The sequence below is a fragment of the Microtus ochrogaster genome, unplaced genomic scaffold, assembly GCF_000317375.1.
Source record: "Microtus ochrogaster isolate Prairie Vole_2 unplaced genomic scaffold, MicOch1.0 UNK66, whole genome shotgun sequence".
In the NCBI taxonomy this organism is placed as follows: Eukaryota; Metazoa; Chordata; class Mammalia; order Rodentia; family Cricetidae; genus Microtus; species Microtus ochrogaster.
The window spans coordinates 1,777,350-1,805,202 of record NW_004949164.1 but is presented as its reverse complement, the minus strand read 5'-3'; the positions used below and the strand labels follow the sequence as shown (position 1 = coordinate 1,805,202).

The 27,853-nt window shown below is 40.7% G+C and overlaps 2 protein-coding genes across 2 annotated transcripts; both read left to right on the top strand.

The window, feature by feature from the left end:
* Positions 1-6,058: 6,058 nt before the first annotated feature.
* Positions 6,059-7,000, top strand: LOC101990016 (olfactory receptor 2B2-like). Its single transcript, XM_005369938.1, has one exon. The coding sequence runs from the start codon at positions 6,059-6,061 to the stop codon at positions 6,998-7,000; it is 942 nt and encodes a 313-aa protein (XP_005369995.1).
* An 11,051-nt stretch (positions 7,001-18,051) lies between these two features.
* On the top strand, positions 18,052-18,993 carry LOC101989736 (olfactory receptor 2B2-like). The gene has a single exon (XM_005369937.1). The coding sequence runs from the start codon at positions 18,052-18,054 to the stop codon at positions 18,991-18,993; it is 942 nt and encodes a 313-aa protein (XP_005369994.1).
* The last annotated feature ends 8,860 nt before the right edge of the window (positions 18,994-27,853 follow it).

The window sequence follows — 27,853 nt, the reverse complement described above, 5'->3', positions numbered from 1 at the left end:
GCTGTTTTAAACTGTGGAATCTGCACAAGCCACAAAGAGACTAAAATTATGTACAGTTGTTTGGGAAAATAGAGTTCAAAGAGCTCATGGGTGCTTGACATCAAATGCTCTATATTGCTACAATGAACAGACTATGTGTGACCTCTTCTTCCCTTCCACTAGAACTACCATGAAAACAGTTAGATTACATTGCAATAAAAGAGAGCGTGCTTCAGTATTATTGAATTTGTGGAAATAATGATGGGCAAAGACATTGTTTCTTCTGAGGTAGTCTATGGTGTCAAACTGTAATACATTAAGTCACATTGTCACTGCAACTCTTAGTATTACATTATTTCACCCAAAAGAGATTGCTATAGCCACAATATTCTCATAGGTTATAAATTTGAATATACGTGTATTGAGTTATGGGTAAGGATAGGCCAAGGATGAAGAAAATGGTTGGGACAAATGGAAAAAAAGTAAAGAGCATGCTGAATTTTCTATCCTGGCAAACTTTTCTCAACTTTCATTCAGCTTCTGACCTATGAGAACCTCATCTTCATTTCTCAGAAGGCTTCTTTATCTCAGACAGGAAATTCTGAAGACCATCAACCTCTTTAGATACTTCTTCCACTTTCCATTTCTGATCTGAGATGTGATAGCACTATCCAAAAAATAAAGCTGTGTAAGATCTAACACTCTAGGAGTAATATCTCAAAGTATCCTTATGAGAAGACAATAGGATTCTATACATTAAAGACTCTACCACAATCCTCCTACAGCAAAACAGTAGGATATCAAATTAATACACAAAGATCATTAGCTACTAATCATAAATGGCAAACACACTAAGAAAGACATTGGTATCTAGTTTCGTTTTTCTACATGTAGCCATCCATTCACAGTAACCTAAAAGTAAAAACAAACCAAATTCTTGAAATAAATATAACCAAGGAAGTGAAAGACTTACACAACGAACATTTTGAGGCACTGAAAAAACAGATGGAAGAAGATAGCACGAGAAAGACCTCCTATGTTCATGAATTCATAGAAATAACAATGTGAAAATGGCCAACCTACAAAAAAGCAATTTTAACACAATCACCATCAAAATTTTAATGCAATTCATCTTGGAAATTGAAAAAAATTAACCTTAAATTTTATATGGAAATACAAAGACCAAAAACAGTGAAAACAGTACTGAATAATAAAAGAGATACTGGAGGAACCATTATCCCAGATTTCAAGTTATATTACAGAGTTACGGTAATAAGAACAGCATGGTACTAGCATAAAAAATACACGTTGATCAGTGAAATAAAATTGAAGATCCACACATAAACCCACATATCTACAGTCACACGATTCTTGACGAAAAAGCTGACAATACAAATGGAAAAAAGTGAATACCTTCAACCATGATGCTGATCAAACTGGATAGGTACATGGAGTAGGATGAAACTAAATACTGTTCTCTAAGCCTGCATAACTAAACTACAGATAAATCAACATAAGACCTGCCCCTGACCTCAATATCATGGGAGTAATCAACCACTTTCTGATTGGACTTCAGATCTGCTCCACTTGTTGAAACTCATGTATGTTCGTGTTGTTAGGATCAAGAACTTGTGACTAGACAGGTCCTAGTTTCTAGGGGAGAAACTTCTATTACTCTGCTAAGAGTGCATAACATGAAATAAACTCCTAATAACTTATCATTATACCAATACAGTAGTGCATTTCCCCACCCTCATTAGAGGAACTGCTTTTTCAAAAGCAAATGGAGACAAACATAGAGGCTCACTGCTGGTCAAGGCGCAATAAGAGGAGACAGCAGAATGCTCATCTAAACGGGACTTCTGTATCACACTTCATCTGCTCAAGGCTCTGGGGTCATCACAGAAGAGAGGTGGAAATGTTTTAAGAACCAAATGAAATGGTGTTTTCTGTATCCAGCTAAACAGTTCTACATATGAATTCATGGTGGTTCAGACAGCATGCAGAAACGGAATGAGGCCAGACAAAATTCCCACCAGGGGAAAGAGGCAGGAACTAAGTCCCATCTCTAGCTGATACCTGCTGCCAACTGATAGCTTCTGGAAGAGGAGAGTCAGTGCTCTGTAAGGGTGCAGCCCCTTGGGAGCTGGCCACCCTCTGATGTTGGCCACACATCCAGGAATAGCTTGTGGGTAGTGTAAACTGGACTTGATGGGTTTAAATAAGGTGAGAGAATACAGTTGAATGCATTGTGAAGGGGAGATGGGTGTGGAGGATTGGGGGAGAGGGCAAATATGATCAAAATCCATTGTGTGGAATTCTCAAAAGCAAATAAATGAGAAAACCAAATAAAATGTATTATTTTTTATGTCTCTTCAGAATGCCTACAACACTCAGTTCTCCTTTTAAATCTGATGAGAGAGCAGAGTTTTATTATTTCTATGATATAGATTCCTTTGATAATTGGATCTCTTCTCTTGTATTGATCATGTAGGTGTACTCTTCTCAATCCTGGCTACTCTATATCAGTTTGTCATTTAAAAAAAATGTGTGGTATTATTGGAATTTTTTTCCAAATTTGTTAAAAGTTGATTTTTTTGTCTTTAACATTTATAAGCATGTCTTATAAATCTGCCTTCAAAATAAATTGATTCTGGTTGAACTAAATAATATATTGCAGACAAATTTTAAACAAAACAATTTAACTGGCAGTATATGATCCTCAGAAAAAGTAACTAAATCTAGAGAGAATGAAACCATGAGAGGAAAGATATTCTGGGTATAGTGTTTATAAATATATGTTTTCAAAATTTCTGTATGAAATATATCATAGAAATGGTTAATAAGCAACTTGGAAAGGTTGGATAAAAAGCAGTCTCTTTACTGATGTGCAAATCAAAGGTGTGGGAACATGGTTTTAGATAAGAAAATGAATTTTCTTCTTTCTGATGGAATTGACTAAATGATGGCGAGATGTGGTGACACACCCCTGCAAATTCATGTGGTGACACACCCCTGCAAATCCATGTGGTGACACACCCCTGCAAATCCATGTGGTGACACACCCCTGCAAATCCATGTGGTGACACACCCCTGTCTATCCATGTGGTGACACACCCCTGTCAATCCATGTCCATGTAGTGACACATCCCTGCAAATCCGTGTGGTGACACACGCCTAAAATCTCAACACTTGAAACACTGGGTTGGAAGAATCTTGAGCTTTAGAACAGCCCGGGCTATGTATCCAGACCCTGTCTCAAAACAAAACAAACAAAAAAAACTAAAAAAAGTGAAAGGCAAAAGAACAAAAACAATCGAATGACGTTAGAGAACACACTGAATAATACATTTCAAGTGTAAATAAATCCCTGTCAGCACAAAATTCAGCTTTTAGTTGTAAAGTTGTTTTTTGTTGTTGTTGTTGCTGTTTTTTCTTTTGTTGCCTCCCACCACCACACCCCCTCACCCCATCACACCCCCCTAACCTGCCATCCCTACTGTCATGTTACAAAGTTAAGGATTTGGTCCCTGGAGAGTGGCTCTTCCTGAACCACACAGCCACGAAAGAGAGCCAACCCTTCACAGCTCTCCTCCTGTCTCCCATTGGACCAGGAGTTTGCTGAGCCCCTGGTGAATCCTTTAAAAAAGGAATCAGTGTTGGGATTTTAGCAGAGGCCAAAACCAGTATTTGGTTATAAATGTATGCTTCCCATTTTTGTAAAATCAATCAGAAAATATCTTGTTAAAAATAATGATTAGCTCACCGAAGTGTACTGGACATGACTCCAGTACCACACTTTCTGGGCATCACCGGTACATCCTGCTCTCCATCCACTGCACTCTGACTGGAGACCTCGGGACGCCCAGCAAGCAGAACTAGAACTTCAGTTCGCCTCAGCTGAACGAGTAGATGACAATGTAGCAGACAGAAGCGCCATTGTGTTTGTGCCACTTTAATTACTTCTGTTATAATGCCAGACATTTTGGACGTCAAAACAAAAGTTTCAGTCTCTCATGCTTAAATTAGAGGTAAGTAGAATATATAAGAAATTACTAAATAAACTCGCATAAGAATTTGAGCATTAGGAGACATTTGTGATCTCGGTGGGGACCATGGCCTCCAGAGCAGGTCAGTTTTCCCTTCTGTTGGCTGCTCAAGCAGACCTGGGCTCCCAGGGAGCAAGCTAAGCTAGGGGAGCATGTAAACCCAGCTTCTGCCTTCAGGGCTCAGCTTTTCTAAAGGGTAAACTTTAAGTAGATCCTTCTCTTATTAGCTGTGTGGGGGAAAGACTCCTATCGTTTATCTACATAATTCAGAAAAAAATATATATATACGAAAGACACTCTCAAAGAATATGAGGCAATTTGGAAAAGCGTAAAATAATGAGATATCATAAGGAAGGAAATGTGAACAAGATTGAGGAGAGCCTGGGATACAAGAGACCACAACTCAAAAAATTGAAAAAACTATCTTGAGGTACTGAGAAAATGGCTCAGCAGATAAATGTCTTACCACAGAGGTTTGAGGACCTGAGTTCAAAACCACAGGAACCACATTAGGCTGAGCACAGGGTGCACAGGGTTCTGTTCAGAACCCCAGTGTTTCTAGCAAAGTGAGAGACAGAGGGGAGAATTGGATCAATCTGGAGGGTCAGCTAGCTTGTCATGTGCAGCGTGAACAACAGGAGAGAAATTCTGTCTCAACCAAGATGTTCCCTGAGCTTCATATTTGTGCTGTAGCTTGCATGTGCAAAATTTAGCACCTACCAGCGTGCACACAAACACACACAGAGAAAAATACATTGAAAGATTATTTCATATTTTATTTTCATGAACACCTAGCAAATGATGGGAACTAAATGTTTTACAGTAAGTGAGGAAAAATCAATACCCTTAGCTAATATTTTAATAACTATGGAAAAAATTGTAAAATATATACTCTCATATTGGTAAAATAAATTTGAAAACTTAGTTTTTCATGGAGATTTCTTTGGGATACATATTTTTTAGAGGTTGGAGTTGCTATATCACTACTTCCAAAATATTTAGGATTCTCACTCAGTTCTACCCAAAGTATCCCAGCTCTCTTACACCTGTGACCCAGCAGCTGTGCTCCTGTGGACCAGGTACTGCCAACAGTTTACACAAAAAAATAACATCAATGCTTAGGATATGTTTCCTTGGCCCCTGGATTTGAAGCTGACTGTGAGGGTTGTAACATAACCAATTGAACGCTGACCCATTTGGAAAGGAACACTGCAGAAGCACCAAGTGACTCTTTTGAGCCCCCCTGTGCCTCGGTCAGTGTGGATGCTTTGAGCTTACTCTTTGGTTCCCTCCCAAAGTTAGGCTGAGTGCGGTGAACCTGTAACTCTCAACAGGCCAGAAAATGCATCTGTGTCCTCACCTTACAGATGAGGACCCTAAGATCAGAGCACAAGATGCAGTGAAACTAGTTCCAGAAGGGCAGATGAGCCAGGCCCGCCAGCCTCACTGTCACAGCAGCTAACAGAACTGTGTGGATTCTGTGACACAGCATTGGAGGATGAGTCTCCTAACACCGTGTCTGAAAACTTACGAGGTAGAAGCCATAATTAATGTGTGGACTTATTTAGAGAATGGTAGGAATAGTGGGGAAATGAGGTTTACATAATTCTAACAAATGCCTGCAACCAGACACTCTCACTGATTCTGGGAAGAAACTTAAGTGAATTCAAATAACAGGAGCAATATCTCTGTCCCCCCAACAGCACATACCCAGGTAGAAAGATCCCAGAACAACCGTCCACAGGACAGGCAAACACAGAGAAGAAGCTCTGTGACTATAGAAACGAACACAGTGCTGCAAACTCGAAATCGGTGTGTTAAAAACTGTTAGCAATCCATGAACACCTGTGGAAGATTTGACAGACGCTTAACCTTTTATCAACACGGTTTCCACACTAACAGGATCAGTTTGGAAATGCAGGAAACGCTCTGGCATCGTCACTTCATATCTAATTGATGCAGTCAATAAACATGTTCACGGGCTTGCTAACCCTTTGTGTTCCAGGGACCCGGAGACTGCACCATTTACCATGACTCTGGCGAATGAGAGCATCTCAGGGGAGTTTATTCTCTTGGGGTTCTCAGATCGGCCATGGCTGGAGCTGCCACTCTTTGTGGTGTTTCTGGTGTCCTATATCCTGACCATCTTTGGGAATATGACGATAATTTTGGTGTCCCGCCTGGATTCCAAACTCCACACCCCCATGTACTTTTTCCTCACGAACCTGTCCCTGTTGGACCTGTGCTACACCACAAGCACAGTGCCTCAGATGCTCGTCAACATCTGCAGCTCCCGGAAGGTGATCAGCTATGGAGGCTGTGTGGTCCAGCTTTTCATTTTCCTGGCCTTGGGTTGTACTGAATGTTTTCTCCTGGGCGTCATGTCCTTCGACAGGTTTGTAGCCATCTGTCGGCCTCTCTATTACGCAATCATCATGCACCAAAGGCGCTGCCTGCAGTTGGCAGCTGCGTGTTGGATCAGTGGCTTCAGCAACTCAGTATTGCAGTCCACGTGGACCCTTCAGATGCCACGGTGTGGTCACAAGAAAGTTGATCATTTTCTCTGTGAGATTCCTGCCCTGCTCAAGTTGTCCTGTGTGGATACCACAACTATTGAAGCTGAACTATTTTTTGTTAGTATTGTGTTCCTTATAATACCCGTAACTCTTATACTCATATCATATACTTTTATCGTCCAAGCAGTGTTGAGGATCAGGTCAGCTGAAGGTCGGCGAAAGGCATTTGGGACATGTGGCTCCCACCTAGTTGTGGTGGTGCTGTTTTATGGTACTGCCATCTACATGTATCTGCAGCCACCGTCCCCTGCCTCCAAGGACAGAGGGAAAATGGTGTCCCTCTTTTATGGGATCATCACACCCATGCTGAACCCCCTGATCTACACACTTAGGAACAAAGAGGTAAAGGGAGCTTTTAAGAGGTTGATGACACGGGTCTTCTTGGCCACAAAATAAGGAGTCGGCATACTAGAGTCCTATGAACATAACCTTTTACAGCCTGATAAATTATACTGCTTTGTTCCCTCTGGAACTATCATGATGATCCTACTCAAATATCATCTTGTTTTCTGAAACCTGTATTAGTGTTCTGCTTCCTCGATATATTCATCACACATGTCCTGAGAAGTGACCATTTTTTAAAAACAACAACAACGAAAACCTTTGTGTTGATTCTTTCTGGATTTCACATGATGCATCCCGATCCCAGTCATCTCACTGTCCCTTCGTATTGGTCCTCTGCCTTCTTCCCTCTCCCCTTGCCACCTTCTCCCCCAAATAGAAAATAAAAACAAACCAGTCTCAGCATGGAAGCTGTGGTGTGAAGCAGTGAGTTACACACTTTATGCTTTAGTCAAGTCCATACATCTTCACTTCTAAGTGTTGATTGCAATGAGTCATTGGTTTGCCTTGAGGCCTTTGACCTCTACTGCAGCATCCACTTGGGGCCTCACTGGACCTCCTCTTGGATATCCTTTTCTTGCCTTGGGAGACCTGCTCCTGCCCTTCACTGGCTGCAGCACACAGAGTAGTAGGCCCTGAATCTCGCCTGGCTTGCACACTAGAGCTGACACTGCTGCCAGCGGCAGGGAGGGGACAGGGAACCTAATGGCGTAAGAGCAGAAGAATTTACACCCTCCACACCTACCGTGTGGTGGCATCATTGAGGCCCTCTCACCCCTTTTGTCCACTGTGGCAGGACAGAAAGCTGGTCTCTGCAGCAGCTGGGAAAGTTGGTCCTGCACGTCTCATGGGCAAAACATAAGACTTATCTCTGGTGGTGTGGGTGTGGGTGAGCCAGCCCTGTGGGCATGGGAACAGGAGAAGCAGCCCTGATCCTTGCTGCCTGCTGCACTGGCATTGGGTGAGCTAACCAGGACAGTACTGGAGGAAAAGTTTCCGCACCGGAACAAGCCTTCTTGCCAATGCAGCAATCCAGATCAGACCAAATCAAACCAAATAGAAAAATCCCACTTTTAATGGATGTAACACTCCCAGATGATTTTCCACTCCCCCAGAGAGGAGACAGGAAAGAGAGACTGGAAAAAACATGTGTCTGTTTTTGGTGGAGGGGGGTGCAGTTTAAATACCCTGCAAGAATGGTCTTGAGCATCTGTGAGGGAGGTGTCATTATTTGGCAGGCTTTCTGAGATGTGAAAGTGTTTGCAGAAAGCAACTTGTTCGTTCCCAATCACCCAGACCCAAAATAATCACACAGGAACCATATTATTTGCAATACTGTTTGGCCAATAGCTTAAGTGAATTGCTAGCTAGCTCTTATATCTGAAATTAACCCATTTCTATTAATTTGTGTATCGCCACATGGTTGTGGCCTTCTGGTAAGGTTCTATCTGGTGTCTGTCTCCTGTGTCTGTTTCCTACCGGGTTCTGTGGCTTCTCCTTGACTCCGCCTACTCTCTCTCAGCATTTGGTTTAGATTTCCCTGTTTAGCTCTACTCTGCCCTATCACAGGCCAAAGCAACTTCTTTATTCATTAACCAATAAAAGCAACATATATACAGGACATCCTACATTATGGCAGGGTTTGGAGAGAGATGAGGGAGGGGATTTTGGGTAGAACTTCCACCAGAATACTCCAGACTCTGGGTGTATGGATGCCAGGGTCTCGGGTGAAGCTTCCGCTAGAACACTGGAGAGCTTGCTTTAGTGGAGTCGAAGGGGGAAAGCTGGTAAGCTGGGGAGCTCTGCTAATACCCAGGTCCAGAACCAGGGCTATAGTTAGTTCACCTCAACATCCACCCCATCCCGGAACTGCTGGAGCGTGTGAAGGGGCGGGACCTGCAGTTCCTCAGCTGTAGGAGGATCTACAAGATGAAAGAAATGACTTTTTAATGATGGTCCTTAGACTTTCCACAGGGCAGGGAACCCTGACTGCTCTTCGGGCCCGATGAGGGAGGGGGAATTGGTTAGGGGAGGGGAAGGGAAATGGGAGGTGGTGGCGGGGAGGAGGCAGAAATCTTAAATAAATTAATTAATTAATTAATTAATTAAATAAATAAAACATGCTGTTTTCTGACAAGTGAGCCTTATCTAAATTCTTATTTTTAACAATATATGTATTTTTTTAAAAAAGAAATAAATTAAAAAATACAAAATAAAAAAAAAATGATCGTCCTAAATAGTTAACCTTACAAGTTTCCCATTTTCAGGACTTATACCATTTTTATACTTGGCAATGTTTCTTAAAATCTTAAGGTCTAAACTATGTTTGTGGATCTTTTCCCCGGAAATAATACATTTTAATACACATGAATATTCTCATCTACATTCATAAATTAGAACTCTATGATTTTTTTTGACAGTTGTAGATCCTGCATAATGCTCCAAAACTGTCTGAGGCTTCGGTTCTCTAATCAGAAGTGCACAGTTATGAGACCTAGAGTGAAATTCCACACTATTTAACAAACGCTAGCTGGGTGGTGGCGGCGCACACCTTTAATCCCAATACTAGGGAGGAAGAGGCAGGCGGGTCTCTGTGAGTTCGAGTCCAGCCTGGTGTATAAGAGCTAGTTTCAGGACAGGCTCCAAGCTACTGAGAAATCCTGTCTTGAAAAACCAAAATAAAAAGAAAAGAAAAAGAAACAACACTATACTGAAAAATTCATTGATAATTTCTACAGTTTTAATCAAATCTTCAATTCTTTTATTTTTGCAGTTTCTACTTCTCTTAAAGTCTTATTCTATTTCATGTACCAAAAATTAAATAAATAAAAATAGTAAAGCTGTATTTTATAATCTGAGTCAAACTTCTTTTGGGCATTTTGAACAATTTCTCCTGACCACACATCTCTCTCCTTTAACCATTAAAACACTACTTGCAGTTTAAATGATTTCTCAAATGTTCATCATACAATGCTGTCCTCCACTTCTTTAAATCACTTTTTTTTTTTTTTTGGTTTTTTCGAGACAGGGTTTCTCTGTGGTTTTGGAGCCTGTCCTGGAACTAGCTCTGTAGACCAGGCTAGTCTCGAACTCACAGAGATCCGCCTGCCTCTGCCTCCCGAGTGCTGGGATTAAAGGCGTGCGCCACATCACTTTTCATATTCAAGAAGAATGTTCATTGAATCTTTATTAATTTTCTTGAACTAGAACATACTATAATTCATACATCTTCCACTTGACTCTCAGAATCAACGAAGTGCTAAAGAACATTATTTTATTTTTATGTGTACTGGTGTTTTGTCAACTTATATATCTATGCACCATATTCATGCAGTATTCATGGCAGCGAGAGGGTCCACAGTTTCAAACAATTACAAGACACCATGTGGATGGTGGGAACTGAACCCCAGTTCTCTCGAAAAGCAACCAGTGCTCTTTGATTCCCAGTGCCCACATGGTCTCACACAATCATCTGTGATTACAGTCCCAGGAGATCTGATGTCCTCTTACGGTCTTCTGGCCTCTGTGGGCAATAGGTACAAAGGAGGTGCACAGAAAAACAAGCAGGCAAGACACCAATATGCATAAAAATAAATGATACAAAAAGGAAAATGGAATGAGAGAAAAATTATTCTAAATATGTATGAAATAAGAATAAAAGCAAAACAAGAAAAAAGCTGGTGAAATTTAACAAAACTCAGTATATGTATAATATATGTATGTATGTATGTATATATATATATATATATAATTTTATATACTACAAGATAGTGAACTATCTTGACAACCAATTCCATAAAAGCTTCACCTGGATCAGTTACTGATAATGACATTGTGCTGGCTGGCTTTTGTCAACTAGACACAAACCTAATTATATCTTGGATGAGGGGATTTTAATTAAGAAACATCCTCCATAAATTTGGATTATAGACAAGTCTGTAGGACATTTTCCTGATTCATGGTTGATGTAGAAGGGCCTTACCCACTGTGTTCAGTGCCATCCCTGGGCAGGTGAGTCTGGATAGCAAAAGGAAACAGGCTGAACAAGCCTTTTGGACCAAGCCAGTAATACATATTCCTCCATGGTTTCTGCTTCAGTTCCTGCCTCTGAGTTCCTGCCCTGAGTTCCTGCCCCAAGTTCCCTGGATGATGGATCAGCTGTAAGATGAACTAAATCCTTTCCTCCCCATGTTGCTTTTGGTCATTACGTTTGACTTTGGCAATAAAAATCTAATTAAGACAAACACGTACTAATACACTATTGGTTTTGGCTCTAGGATTTGCATTTTAATCGATCTATTTTACAACTAAAATGAATTCATAGACTAGGGAGTGAGTGAAGAATTGAGGAATCAGAATATCAAAACTCTTGAAGATGTTTAAGGTACGGATTTGTTCAGCATAGAATAGGAAGCACTTTGTCCTGTTGTCCCTGACATCAGCATTAGAAGGGTGCTCAAGAAATGGAGTTTCTTTCACAAAGAGCAGAATTCCTTCTAGTGGGTAAAAATCAAGAAGGTGATTTTAGTGCAGTGGAAGAAAGGACTCATAAAGATATTGGCCTTATACAGTCCTAATAGAATTGGCCATTTCTGACAATCTTGGAAAATAGAAATTTATATGAAATGAAGATCAAATTAAAATCTACTTAATGATTTCCTATTTAAGTTATGTTTTAGGAATATTTCTATAGTGAAAATAAATTTCATACATTTGTGTCTGTGTATTCACAAATCAGAGAAAATGAAGAATGACATAGCAGGTATCATGTAGAAGTTTGGCTGATGATTTGTCATTTGAGGACAAAACTGCTAGAGCCTATTCTAACTCTTCTCATAGATACCACACTACAAAATACAAAATGGGTTAGTATATCTGATATTTCCAAATGCTGGAGGACGTTGGGATATACATCTAAGATCCCTTCTAAACCAAAAAAGTCTATGACTCTGGCAATCATAGTGTAGGAAGAATTTAGTTAGTTTCCAGAAGATAAACTCTTGGACACAATAAAGCAATCAGTTGTATTCATCACCCAGGGCCACTATAACATGTTGCCCAATTCTTGATGAATTGAAGCAACAAAACTTACTTTTCGAAATTCTAGAGGCCATACATTTGAATTCACAGTATTGGTTAGGCCTTCTCTCTGAAATGGTGGAAGAGAAAGAAAGAGTAGTAAAGCTCCCCTGCCTGATTTGACTAGTGGTCACTGTAGGCATGTCTTGTTGATTGAGTCTGGGATACTTTTGGTTCACTGTTAAATCTCTTTTTTTTTTTCTGTGTGCAACTCAGTTAGATCTCTCATCACCACTGGGCATTAGTGGTGCATGCCTTCAATCCCAGCACTCAGGAGGCAGAGGCAGGTGGATCTCTGTGAGTTCAAAGCCAACCTGGTCTATAGAGCAAGTTCCAGGACAGACTCCATAGCTACTGAGAAATCTGGTCTCAAAAAACCAAACCAAACCAAAACAAAACAAAACAAAAGATCTCTTATTACCTGTCTCATGAGAATTTATGATGGCATTTGTGTTATGGATTATTACTTTAACCAGGCAAAGATGTGTTATATTTGTTTATGTTGTGAGATATTTCTTTAATTATGTAAAAGTGTGCTACATTGTTTAACCTGTGTTGCTGTTTTATCTTGCCTCCCTAAGGCACCTGAATGATCTAATAAAAAGCTGGACAGCCAATAGCTAAGCAGTGGAAGGACAGGTGGGACGACAGGCAGAGAGAATAAGAGGAGAGAAGAGAAGAGAGGAGAGGAATGAGAGAGAATGGGGGAAAAGAAAGAGAGACACCTGGGGCCAGAAGCCAGGCAGCCACTAGGCAACCAGACACAAAGGAAACAGAAAGTAACATATACAGAATGAAAGAAAGGTAAAAAGCCTGAGACAAACATAGCTAACGAGAAACAGATTAAAACAAGAGCCAAGATGAGACTGAACATTCATAACTAATACCAAGTCTCTTTGTCATGAATTGGCTACTGGTTGGTGGCCCAAGAGAAAGCCTGTCACACATTTGGGATTCATATGAATGATGACTCATAAATGGTACCTCTTAGGATTTTCATTCAGGGATTGGAGAGATTGATGTGGGGATCTCCTCTGTATGTTGTGAATATGTTTTATTACCATTGGCTAATGAATAAAGTTGTTTTGGTCAAAGTCTTCGCAGAGCAAAGCCAGGTGGGAAATCTGAACAGAGCTATAGAAAGAAAGTATGTAGAGAGATGCCATGTAGCTGCCAAAGGATAACATGCCAGCACTGGTAAGCCACAGCCTAGTGGTAATACTCAGACTAATAGAAATGGGTTAATTTAAGATGTAAGATCTGGTTAGAAAGCCGCCTAAGCTATTGGTCAAACAGTGTTGTAACTAATATAGTTTTTGTGTGGTTATTTGGGTATGGGTTGCTGGAAAAGCAAGCAGTCTCTACCCACAAGAGATGGCATCCTGGTTAGATTTTATTGTCAACTTAGAATCACTGTGAAAAAGAAAACTCAACTTAGTTTTCCCAGATAAGATTGGCCTTGATCATGGTCTGTGAGAGATTATCTTGACTGATGATTGACATGGTGGGGCCAGTCCACTCTTAATGGCACTATCCTTGGTCAGGAGAGCCAGTGTTATATAAGAAAGCAGGCTGAGCATGAGTCAGAGAGCAAGTCAGTAAGCAGCACTCCTCCGTGATCTCTGCTTCAGTTCCTGCCTCCAGGCTCCTGCCTTGAGTTCTTGCCCTGTCTTCTCTTGGTGATAGACTGGGACCTGGAAGCTTAAGATGAAATAAACCCTTTACTCCAAAGGTTCCTCTTTGTCATGGAATTTATCACGGTAATGCCAAGAAAACTAAGACAGGTGGCTCAGCAGTTAAGAGTGCCTGCTACTTTCCCAGGGGACCTGAGTTTGATTTCCAGATCTGCATTGGGTGACTTACAACTTCCCGGGATCTGGCACCTTCTCCTGGCTTCTGCAAGTACCGGTATACATGTGAAGGGGAGAGTCAGTGTTCTGTAAGGGCATAGCCCTTGGGGAGCTGGCCACCCTCTGATGAAGGTCACACATCCAGAAATAGCTTATGGGCAGTGCAAATTGGACTTGATGGGTTTAAATAAGGTGAGAGAATACAGCTGAGTGGATTGGGAAAGGGAGATGGGTGTGGAGGATTTGGGGAGAGGGCAAATATGATCAAAATCCTTTCTGTGGAATTCTCAAAAGCAAGTATAAATAAGGAAATAAATGAAAGGAATTGATATCTTATGTCTCTTCAGAAATTATATGACACTCAGGTATCATTTAAAAATCTGATGAGAATATAAACTCCTTGATAATTAGATCTGTTCTCCTACACTGATCATACAGGCATGCTCTTCTCAAACCTGGCTACTCTTCATCAGTATGCCATTTTTTTTATCTTGCTAGTTTATTAGATTTTTTTTCTTCAAATTTGCTAAAAGCTTAGTTTTGTTTTTCACAATTATAAGCATTTCTTCTAAATCTATCTGTCTAAAATAAAATTGAAGTGAACCTACATATGATAAAAATGTCAAAGACATTTTATTCTAGTTGAATTAAATATCATTTTGCAGATAGATTTTAAACAAAACAATTTAATGGGCCACAGATAATCCTCTGCTAATAGTAACTTAGTCTAGAGAGAGTGAACGCATGAATGAAAAGATATTCTGAATATATTGGATATAAATATGTTTTCAATTATTTTCTTACATGAAATAGATCATATAAAGTTAATAAGCAATTTGAAAAGATCAGACAACTAGCCCTCGCTTTTCCAATGTGCAAATCAAAGGTGTGAAAACATGATTTTAGATGACATCTTAGGGAACATGAAATGAATTTGCTTCTTTCTGATGTAAGCGTCTAAATGATGGACAGAAATGGTGACACACCCCTGTATATCCACGTGGTGACACACCCCTGCAAATCCATGTGGTGACACACGCCTGTAATCTCAACACTTGGAACACTGAGGCAGGAGGATCTGGAGCTTTATAACATACTGAGAACTATGGAACAAACTCTGTCTCAAAAAAGCCAAAAAAAAGAAAGCAAAAAGAAAAATAACAGTAATAAAATGAGTTTAGAGAAGTCATTGAATAATAGTTTGCAAGTGTCAATAAATCCCTGTTGGGAACAAAATCGGCTTTTAGTTATTAAGATTTTTGTTGCTGTTATTGTTCCCATTATCACTGCTGTCATGATACAAAGTTAAGGATTTGGTCCCTGGAGAGAGGCTCCTCCTGAACCGCACAGCCATGAAAGAGAGCCAACCCTTCACAGCTCTCCTCCTGTCTCCCATTGGACCAGGGGTTTGCTGAGCCCCTGGTGAATCCTATAAAGGAAACATCTGTGTTGGGATTTTAGCAGAGGCCAAAACCAGTATTTGGTTATAAATGTATGCTTCCCATTTTTGTAAAATCAATCAGAAAATATCTAGTTAAAAATAATGATTAGCTCACTAAAGTGTACTGGACATGACTCCAGTACCACACTTTCTGGACATCACCAGTACATCCTGCTCTCCATCCACTGCACTCTGACTGGAGACCTCGGGACGCCCAGCAAGCAGAACTAGAACTTCAGTTAGCCTCAGCTGAATGAGTAGTTGACTATGTAGCAGACAGAAGCGCCATTGTGTTTGTGCCACTTTAATTACTTCTGTTATAATGCCAAACGTTTTGGAAGGCAAAATGAATTTTTCTGTCTCTCACGCTTAAATTAGAGGTAAGTAGAATATATAAGAAATTACTAAATAGATTTGCATTAGAATTTGAGCATTAGGAGACATTTGTGGTCTCGGTGGGGGACCATGGCCTCCAGAGCAGGTTAGTTTTCCCTTCTGTTGGCTGCTCAAGCAGATCTGGGCTCCCAGGAAGCAAGCTAAGTTAGGGAGCAAATAAACCCAGGCTTCTGCCTTCAGGGCTCAGCTTTTCTAAAGGGTAAACTGTAAGTAAAACCTTCCCTATTAGTTGTGTGGGGGGGGAAGACTCCTATGGTTTATTTACATAATTCAGAAAAAAATATTTGAAAGACCCTCTCATAAGAATATGAGATACTTTGGGAAAACATCAAATAACAAGGTGTCATCCTGTGATATGTGAGCAAATCTGAGGAGAGTCTGGGATACATGAGGCCACACCTCAAAAATATAAAACTATCTTGAGGTACTGAAAAAATGGCTCAGCAGATAAATGTCTTACCACAGAGGTTTGAGGACCTGAGTTCAAAACCACAGGAACCACATTAGGCTGAGCACAGGGTGCACAGGGTTCTGTTCAGAACCCCAGTGTTTCTAGCAAAATGAGAGACAGAGGGGAGAATTGGATCAATCTGGAGGGTCAGCTAGCTTGTCATGTGCAGCGTGAACAACAGGAGAGAAATTCTGTCCCAACCAAGATGTTCCCTGTAGCTTGGGTGTGTAAAAACTCTCACACACCAGCATGCACACACACACACACACACACACACACACACACACACATACACACTACATTGAAATTATTTTCGTGAACACCTAGCAGATGAGGGGAACTAAATATTTTACAACAGGTGGGGAAAAACCAATACCCATAGCTGATTTTAATAACTATGGACAAATTGTAAAAAGTACATTCTCATATTGGTAAAATAAATTTGAAAACTTAGTTTTTCATGGAGACTTCTTTGGGATACATACTCATTATATGTTGGAGTTGCTATATCATTACTTCCAAGATATTTTAGGATTCTCACTCACCTCCACACAAAGTATCCCAGTGCTCTGACACCTGTGGCCAGCACCTGAGCTCCTGTGGAGAAGGCACTGGCAACTGTCTAACCAAAAGATAACATCGATGCTTAGGATGTTTCAAATCCTTGGCCCCTGGATTTAAAACTGACCCTGAGGGTTGTAACATAACCACGTGCACCCTAATGTATTTAAAAAAGGAACACAGTAGGAGCTCCAAGTGACACCTTTGAGCCCTTCTGTCCCTCTGTCACTGTGGCAGCTTTGAGCTCATTCCTCTGTTCCCTCTCAGAATCAGGCTGAGTAGGATGCCCCTGTGACTCTCAAAAGATCAGAAAATATATTTGTGTCTTTATCTTTTTTTCCAAGTATATTTATTCTTTAATTACATTCCTTCAGTTTGCATTACAGAATATGTTTATTTTTTCAATATAATTTTGAATAAAAACACAAGTCATTAACATCATTGAACAAGAAACATGAGTTAGTCCCTACATGGCTTTGTTGATAGGAGAAAATCAGGACCACAGGCAATAGGGATCAGGGTGATGGGCGGGGATCACAGTACTGGGCACGGGCATCACAGTTTTACAACCCAACCCACTCTTTTAAAGTCCCCAAATCTGGCAGAGATGAAAACCCAAAATGAAACGTACAGACAACAAAATTAGGAGATCATTTGCCTAATGAGGAACCTGAAGATCAGAGCACGAGATGTAATGAAATTAGTTAGAGAAGGGGTTTGGGGTGCCTGTGCCAGGACCGCCAGCCTCATTATCACTCCAGCTAATCCTTGGTGGATTCTGGGACATAGCATAGGAGGATGAGTCTCCTGACATCATATCGGAAACCTTACAACGTAGATGTCATAATGTCTGGATTTATTTTAGAAACTGGCAGGAATAGTGGGGAAATGAGGCTTACCTAATCCTAACAAACGCCTGCAACCAGACACTCTCACTGATTCTGGGAAGAAACTTAAGTGAATTTAAACAACAGGAACAATATCTCTGTCCCCCTAACAGCACATACCCAGGTAGAAAGACCCCAGAACAACCGTCCACAAGACAGGCAAACACAGAGGAGAAGCTCTGTGACTGTAGAAACGAACACAGTGCTGCAAACTCGAAATCGCTGTGTTAAAAACTGTTAGCAATCCATGAACACCTGTGGAAGGTTTGACAGACGCTTAACCTTTTATCAACACGGTTTCCACACTAACAGGATCAGTTTGGAAATGCAGGAAACGCTCTGGCATCATCACTTCATATCTAATTGATGCAGTCAATAAACATGTTCACGGGCTTACTAACCCTTTGTGTTCCAGGGACCCGGAGACTGCACCATTTACCATGACTCTGGCGAATGAGAGCATCTCAGGGGAGTTTATTCTCTTGGGGTTCTCAGATCGGCCATGGCTGGAGCTGCCACTCTTTGTGGTGTTTCTGGTGTCCTATATCCTGACCATCTTTGGGAATATGACGATAATTCTGGTGTCCCGCCTGGATTCCAAACTCCACACCCCCATGTACTTTTTCCTCACGAACCTGTCCCTGCTGGACCTGTGCTACACCACGAGCACAGTGCCCCAGATGCTCGTCAACATCTGCAGCTCCCGGAAGGTGATCAGCTATGGAGGCTGTGTGGTCCAGCTTTTCATTTTCCTGGCCTTGGGTTGCACTGAATGCTTTCTCCTGGGCGTCATGTCCTTCGACAGGTTTGTAGCCATCTGTCAACCTCTCCATTACTCAGTCATCATGCACCAGAGGCGCTGCCTGCAGTTGGCGGCTGCGTGTTGGATCAGTGGCTTCAGCAACTCATTATTGCAGTCCACATGGACCCTTCAGATGCCACGGTGTGGCCACAAGAAAGTGGATCATTTCCTCTGTGAGATCCCTGCCCTGCTCAAACTGTCATGTGTGGATACCACAACTATTGAAGTTGAATTATTTTTAGTAAGTGCTATCTTCCTTATAATACCCGTGACTCTTATACTCATATCATATACTTTTATCGTCCAAGCAGTGTTGAGGATCAGGTCAGCTGAAGGTCGGCGAAAGGCATTTGGGACATGTGGCTCCCACCTAGTTGTGGTGGTGCTGTTTTATGGTACTGCCATCTACATGTATCTGCAGCCACCGTCCCCTGCCTCCAAGGACAGAGGGAAAATGGTGTCCCTCTTTTATGGGATCATCACACCCATGCTGAACCCCCTGATCTACACACTTAGGAACAAAGAGGTAAAGGGAGCATTTAAGAGGTTGGTGGCCAGGGTCTTCTTGGCCACAAAATAAGGACTACAAGTGTTAGCCTTATTGATATAAGATTTTAAAGCCTGATAAATATACTGTTCTATTTCCTGTGGAACTATTATGATGATCCGCCTCAAATTAAATTTTGTTGACAGAAACCCATATTATTGTTCTGCTTGCTAGATATCTTCATTTTACAAGCCCTGGCTTTTTCTTCAAAATAAACTTTGTATTGATTGTTTGTGGATTTCACGTCTTTTATCCTGATCCCATTAATCTCCCCATCCTCTTGTATTGCCCGTCTGTCCCCTGCCCTTGAATCTGCCTCCCCAAAATAAAATAAAATTTAAAGGAGAAACAAATAACAAAGTCTTGTTTTGTGATCCAGTGAGTCACACGGTATACCGTTTAGCCCATACATTTTTACTTATTAAGTGTTCATTGCAAGGATTCATCGGTCTGATTAGAGGCCTCTGGCTTCTATTACACTTTCAATACAGGTCCCTCACTGGAACTACTCTTGGATATCCTGTTGTTGCCTTGTGAGACCTGCTCCTGGCCCTCACTGGCAGCAGCACGCAGGATAGAGGGCCCTGAATTTTGCTTGGGCTGCACACTAGAACTGACCTGTGGTGGTGGTGGTGGGGGGATGTAGGTGAGGCCGCCCTGAGGGTGTGAGAACAGGAGAGCTGACATCCCCGCCCCCCACCTACCATGTGGTGGCATGAGTGAGGCCCTCCCACCTTTTGCTAGAATGTTGGCCTCTGGGACATGGGAACAGGAGAGCTGGTGCTGCTCCTTACCAATCGCAACATCTGGTCCCACACCTCACCTGGGCAAAACAGAAAAACTGCCCTTGGTGGCACGGGTATGGGCGTGGTTTTGGGTGAGCCGGCCCTGAGGGCATGATAACAGGAGTACTGGCCCTGAACCTTGCTGCCTGCTCCCTGAGGTCACGAGGGAAAACCAGTGGACTGAGCAATCTAGCTACCACTCAGGCCAGAACCAGGGCTATAGTTAGCCTACCCCAACATCCACCTCATCCGGGAACTGCTAGATCATGTGAAGGGGCCCAGTCTGCAGATCCACGGCTGCAGGAGGACCTCGATGACCTGGGAGGTAACTTTTTATGATCCTCTCAAACAACTACACCTACAAGCTTCACATTTTCAGACTTAATACCATTTTTATGCTTGGCACAGTTTCTTAAACATCTCATGGTCTAAACTATGTTTGTGGACATTTTCCCCAGAAATAATACATTTCAATACACATGAATATTTTCATCTACATGCAAAAATCTACTACTTTTTTCTGACAGTTGTAAATTTAGAGTCATTCTATAAAACTGTCTGTGGTTTCTGCTCCTTAATCAGAAGTGCACAGTTATGAGACCTAGAGGGAAATTCCACAGTGATGGGAACCTACCTCCTAGAGCCTGGGTAGTTGAATGCAGCTCCAGGTTAAATGCTTAAATAGGATTAGGTTAAAAGCAGCTCTCTACTGAGTCCATGGTCTTAAAGTTGACTGTCAGGACCGGAGGAGGGGCCAGAGCCAGTCACCAGAACCATAGGTAGATAGCTTAGCAGTTTGGCTCAGTAATCAGAAAAGGCTAGATCCAGGTGAAAAAAAAACAAAAACAAAAACCTCTAAACAAGTTACAGTGTGTTTAAAAATGTGTGTATGTTTAAGAAAGAAAAAAATGAACACATTTTGAGCAAATGTCCTTAGGGCATGAGTATGCATCCTTTGGGTATATGCCCAAGAGTAGTACTGCTGGGTCCTGACGTAGAATGATTCTCAATTTTCTGAGAAATTGCCATACTGATTTCCAAAGTGGCTGGACAAGTTTGCACTCCCACCAGCAATGGATGAGTGTTCCTCTTACTCCACATCCTCTCTAGCATAGGCTGTCATTGGTGTTCTGATGTTAGTCATTCTGACTGGTGTAAGATGGTATCTCAGAGTCATTTTGATTTGTAGTTCCCTAATGGCTAAGGATATTGAGCAATTCCTTAAGTGTCTTTCTGCCATTTGCAATTTTTTCTTGTGAGAATTCTGTTTAGATCTGTACCCCATTTTTGATTGAATTATTTGGTAATTTAATGTATAATTTCTTGAGTTCTTTGTATATTTTGAAGATCAGTTCTCTGTCTGGTGTGGGGTTAGTGAAGATCTTTTCCCATTCTATAGGCTGTCGCTTTGTCTTGTTGAACATGTCCTTTGCTTTACAGAAGCTTTTCAGTTTCAGGAGGTCCCATTTATAAATTGTTTCTCTCAGTGTCTGTGCTGCTGGAGTTATATTTAGGAAGTGGTCTTCTGTGCCCATGAATTCACATGTATTTCCCACTTTCTCTTCTATCAGGTTCAGTGTGGCTCAATTTATGTTGAGGTCTTTGATCCATTTGGACTTAAGTTCTGTGCATGGGAATAGATATGGGTCTATTTGCATTCTTCTATCTGTTGACATCTAGTTATGCCAGCACCATTTGTTGAAGATGCTTTTTTCCCCCATTGTATAATTTTAGCTTCTTTGTCAAAAATCAGGTGTTCATAGGTGTATGGATCAATATCATGGTCTTCTAATCAATTCCATTGGTCCATCTGTCTGTTTTTATGACAATATTAAACTATTTTCATTACTGTAGCTCTATAATAGAGCTTGACATCAGGAATAGTGATACCTCCGGAAGTTCCTTTATTGTATAGGATTGTTTTGGCTATCCTGAGTTTTTTGCTAACCATATGAAGCTGTGTTAATAGCAGCATTATTTGTATAATCAGAATCTGGAAATAACCTAGATGCCCCTCAACTGAAGAATGGATAAAGAAAATGTGGTACATTTACACAATGGAGTACTACTCAGTGGTAAAAACAATGACATCTTGAAATTTGCATGCAATGGATGGAACAAGAAAAAGCTTCCCGAGTGATGTAACTCAAACCCAGATAGACAAACATGGTACGTATTCAATCATAAGTGGTTATAAGACATAAAACAAATGATAATCAGCCTATATCCTACAACCACAGAGAAGCTAGGTAACAAGGAGAACCCTAAGAGAGATATACATGGATCCCCCTAGAAGAGGAAATAGACAAGACCTCCTGAGAAAATTGGGGGGGGGGTGAAGAAGGGAGGATAGAAGGAGAGGAGGAGGGAAGAATGGGAGGGTTGAGGAGAATAAGAGAGAATGGGATGCTCAAGAAGTGGGGAGGATAGTGAGGGAGAGAAAGGAAAGAGATATCTTGAATGAGGGAGCCATTAAAGAGCTATCGAGAAACGTAGCACTAGGGAAATTCCCAGGCATCCTCAAGGATGGCCCAGCTAAGACTCTAAGCAACAGTAGAGAGGATGCCTAAACTGGCCTTCTCCTGTAATCAGATTAATGACTACTACCTTAATTGTCATCATAGAACCTTCAACCAGCGACTGATAGAAGCAGATATACAAAGATCTACAGAGAAGCAAGGACCAAGCAACCTGAGACCAGCCCAAAAGATAAAGGAGTGATAATATTGGCAAAGGGGTCAAGACCACGATGGTGATGTCCACAGAAACAGCTGATCTGAGTTAGTGAGAGCTCACTGACTCTGGACTGATAAGGAGCAAACCTGCATAGGACCAAATTAGGCCTACTGAATGTGGGAGACAGTTATGAGGTTTGGACAGTCTGTGGGTCCACCGGCAGTGGTACTAGGATTTATCCCTGTGCTTGAACTGGCACCTAGGAGCACATTCTTTCTTGAGGGATAACTTTTTTAGTCTAGATATAGGGGGAGGGCCTTGGTCTTGCCTCAAAATGAAGTGTCAGACTTTGTTGACTCCCCATGGAAAGTGTCACCTTTTCTGAGGAGTGGATAGGGAGGTGGGGTGGGGTGAAGGTAGAGGAAGTGGGAGGAGGGGAGGGAGTGGGAATGGGGATAGCTATGTGTTGCGGGAGGTCCTTCCACTTCTCCAGCCAATAGCTGCTGAGATACCAGCCCATTGGGGCTTGGTCTCTCTCCCTTTAAAAAAGCAGCCACTTTCCTTTCCTTCCGCTCTCTTAATTTACTTCCTGCTCCTCTTCCGGCGACTAGACTCCCTTCCTGATTGCGCAGAGGGCTGTTGTCTGGGACTATGATCTGTAAGTTTTTTCCCCTTTAAATAAATAACCATTCTATTAATCATAATTCTAAACTGGTGTGGGATTGTTTTTGACTTATGCCTTCACCTTTAGCTATGTAAAATGAGAAAAGACTGTATAAAAGTTCTTAATAAAAAAAGAAAGAAAAGAAAGGATAAAAAAGAAAGAACAAATTGATATAGACAGCCATAGAAAAAATAATAGCTTATAAATAATAGTAAAGTCTTTAAAGAGAGAGTATAATAATAGAAAAAGGATAATTCACATAAAGATGGGAAATACACAGCGAGTCTGGATCCTGCATGGTGTTGTGGTGATTTTGAAGCTCTGAAAGAGGATGAGCAATTGAATTAGAGACATTGAATTGTAGAAAAGACTGATAAATTAAACCAACCTAGATAATTTAGTCATACCTTAACTTTAAAATGGAAGTCAGAATATGTATTGCCTTTGGAAGAGGTTATGCTTTTGTTTCCAGAGGAAACAAACAAACAAAAAAAACAGTCTTTGGATTCCTTAAAGTTTAATAGAGATCAGATTTGATGGGGCGGTGGGAGACCAACTGAAAATCTTTGCTATAGGCATAAAGAAATAATCCAAGAAAATCTACAAGACAGGTGGAGTATCTGCTGATCCCTCTGTATGAGAACAGTTCTGAGTTTGGACAATAAGTGTTAAAACTAGGTTTTCCAGGACTTGACCATTATTTCAATTATCTCAAGATCTCGTAAAGATGCTGTCATTCATAGACACAGGAAGCAGATGAGAACACAACACCCAGAGAATGATGGACTGGGTGGTTTTTGGTCATTTGGTGTGTTATGGATGTTTGTCAACATTTGGTGGGGATATAGAAATAGAAACTATTAACATCAGATATTTTACATTGGTACAGACTTTGGTATATTGATACAAATTTGAAGTTAATTTTTATTCTGTATTTGATTCTACTCTTATTTGGAGGTATTTTGCTTATACAGCACATTTAAAAATGTAATGTATAATTAAGAAATGTGGATTACATCTTACAGTTGTAAGAATGGCCAAGATCAAAAACACTGATGACAACTTATACTAGAGAAGATGTGGGGAAAAGGGAACACTCCTGCATTGCCGTTGGGAGTGCAAGCTGGTACAGCCTCTTTGGATATCAGCATGGTGAATTCTCAGAATTAGGAAACAAACTTCCTCAAGACCCAGCAAAACCATTTTGGGTATATATCCAAAGGATGCTCAATCATACCACATAGACATGTGCTCAACTATGTTCATAGCAGCATTGTTTGCCATAGCCAGAACCTGGAAACAACCTAAATGCCCCTCAACCGAAGAATGGATAAGGAAAATGTGAACATTTACACAATTGAGTATTACACAGCTGAAAAAAATTAACATCTTGTGGCACAATGAGCAAAGACTGCTATGCAGTTTTGATGTGTGGTGTGGGAGGTCCTTCTGTCTATGATGTGTTGCTTCTATTGAATAAAGAATACTGCTTTGGGCCTATAGCAGAGCTATAGGGGAACAGAGCTAGGTGGGGGAAAACTGGATGGAATGCTGGGAGAAGAAAGGTGGAGAGGGAGATGGAGGCCATGGAGCTGCCTCCAGAATTAGACACTGGAACTTTAGCCCGTAAGCCACAGCCACGTGGTGATACACAGATTAATGGAAATGGGTTAAATTAATATGTAAGAGTTAGCCAATAAGAAGCTAGAGCTTATGGACCAAGCAGTGATTTAATTAATAAAAAAAAATTAACATCTTGAAATTTTCAGGCAAATGGATGGAGCTAGGAAACATCATTTTGAGTGAGGTAACCCAGACCCAGAAAGATAAATAACATATGTACTCACTCATTAATGATTTTTAAACAGAAAGCAAAGAAAAATCACAATCCCAGAGAACCTAGACAACAATGAGGACCCTACGATAGACATTATTAGATCTAATCTACATGGGAAGTAGAAAAAGACAAGATCTCCGGAGTAAATTGGAAGCATGCGGACCGTGGGAGAGAGTTGAAGGGGAGGGAAAAGGCAGGGATGGGAGCAGAGAAAAATGTAGAGCTCAATAAAAGTCAATTAAAAAAAAAGAAAAAGAAAATTCAAAGTTAAACAAAAAGAAATGTGGATTAGTAGTTAGTCACCTATAACAATCAAATTTATAGCTGGGTATGTTTTCAAGGTTAAACAGATAAATTTAAATAAATAGATGTTTTTTCAAAGACATATAGAATAGGATTTGCCTGAAACAAAGCCTGTCACACATTTGGGATCCACAGGGATGGGCAATCATAAATGCCACCTCTTAGGGTTTTCATTCAAGCCTTGGAGAGATAGTGCCCTGGTTAGATTTTATTGTAAACTTGATGTAAATCTAGAGTCACTGTGAAAGAGAAAACTCAGCTGAGCAATTTCTCAGATAAGATTGGCCTTGGACAAGTCTGTGAGATATTATCTTGATTGATGTTTGACACAGAGGGGCCAGTCCACTCTTAATGACACTATCCTTGGTCAGAAGAGCCAGTGTTATGAGAAAGGAGGCTGAGAGCAAGCCAGTAAGCAGCACTCCTCCATACTCTTTGCTTCAGTTCCTACTGCCAGGCTCCTACCTTGAGTTCCTGCCCTGATTTCTCTTGGTGATAGATTGGGACCTGTAACTGTAAGCTGAAATAAAGTCTTTTGTCCACCAGTAGAAACTTGTATTTGTCCCTGTTATTAGGATCAAGAACTTGTGACGAGACAGGTCCTAGTTTCTAGGGGGAGAAACTTCTTTACTCTGTTAAATGAGCATAACATGAAATAAACTCCTAATGACTTATCATTGTACCCATACAGTAGTGCGTTTCTCCACCCTCATTAGAAGGGTTGCTTTTTTAAAGTAGAGGGAGACTCACAATTGGTCAAGGTACAATAATAAGAGGTGGCAGAATGCTCAGCCCTAAATGGGACTTCTGTATCACACTTTATCTGCTCAAGGCTCTGGGATCATTGCAGAAGAAAGGTTGAAATAGTTTAAGAACCAAAAGAAATGGTGTTTTCTGTATCCAGCTAAACAGCTCTACATATGAATTCATGGTGGTTCAGACAGCATGCAGAAAAGGAAGGAGGCCAGACAAAATTCCCACCAGAGGAGGGAGGCAGGAACTAAGTCCCATCTCTAGCTAAAATCTGCTGCCAATTGATAGCCTCTGGAAGAGGAGAGTCAGTGCTCTGTAAGGGCACAGCCCCTTGGTAGCTGGCCACCCTCTGATGAAGGTCACACATCCAGGAGTAGCTTATGGGCAGCACAAATTGGACTTGATGGGTTTAAATAAGGTGAGAGAATACAGTTGAGTGGATTGGGAAAGGGAGATGGGTGTGGAGGATTTGGGGAGAGGGCAAATATGATCAAAATTCATTGTGTGAAATTCTCAAAAACAAGAAAAAATAAGAAAATAAATGAAAGGAATTGGTATCTTATGTCTCTTCAGAAATCCTACGAAACTCAGGTCTCCTTTAAAAACTGATGAGAATATACAGTTTTATCATTTCAATAATATAGACTCTTTGATAGCTGGATCTGTTGTTATACATTGATCATATAGGCATCCTCTTCTCAAACCTGGCTACTCTATATCAGTTTGTCATTTTTTTTAATTTGGTATTTTAATGAATGTTTTTCTTCAAATTTGTTAAAAGTTTAGATTTTTTATTTTTATAATTACAAGCATTTCTTCTAAATATATCTGTCTAAAAATAAATTGAAGTGAACCTTCGCATCATAAAATGAAACTACAAATATATTGTATTCTGGTTGAATTAAATAATATATTGCACATAAATATTTATTTAATGGGCCAGATATACTCCTCTGCTAATAGTAACTTAATTTAGAGAGAATGAACCATGAACCCATAAAGAAAGTATTCTGGAATACTGGATATAAACATATGTCTTCAAAATTTTTCTTATGTGGAATATATCATTAAAAATAAGGAATTTGAAAAGATCAGTTAAATAATAGTCTCTTTCCTGGTGTGCAAATCCAAGGTATAACAAAATGGTTATAGATGGCATCGTAGGGAACATGAAATGAAAATTTTTTTTCTGATAGAACATAGGATAGGACTGTAATCCATGCGGGGGCACACCCCTGTAAATCCATGTCCATGTGTTGACACACCCCTGTAATCTCAACACTTGGAACACTGAGGCAGGAGGATCTTGAGCTTTAGGATGGCCTGGGGTATATGAAACAGACTCTGACTCAAAAAACAAAACCAAAAACAAAAATAAAAAAAATAACAACAGTAAAGGAATGACTTTAGAGAAGTCATTGAATCATAGTTTACAAGTGTCAATAAATCCCTGTTGGAAACAACATTCGGTTTTTAGTTATTAAGATTTTGTTGCTGTTGTTCCCATCATCGCTGCTGTCATGTTACAAAGTTAAGGATTTGGTCCCTGGAGAGCGGCTCCTCCTGAACCGCACAGCCATGAAAGAGAGCCAACCCTTCACAGCTCTCCTCCTGTCTCCCATTGGACCAGGGGTTTGCTGAGCCCCTGGTGAATCCTATAAAGGAAGCATCTGTGTTGGGATTTTTACCAGAGGCCAAAACCAATATTTGGCTGGAAATGCATTTTTCCTCGTTTTTGTAAAACCAATCAGAAAATATCTTATTAAAAAAACAGTGATTGGCTCACCGAAGTGTACTGGACATGACTCCAGTACCACACTTTCTGGGCATCACCGGTACATCCTGCTCTCCATCCACTGCACTCTGACTGGAGAC

Bases quoted from the DNA above. Each gene is read 5' to 3' on its own strand.
- LOC101990016 (XM_005369938.1), top strand. From the start codon at position 6,059: ATGACTCTGGCGAATGAGAGCATCTCAGGGGAGTTTATTCTCTTGGGG.
- LOC101989736 (XM_005369937.1), top strand. From the start codon at position 18,052: ATGACTCTGGCGAATGAGAGCATCTCAGGGGAGTTTATTCTCTTGGGG.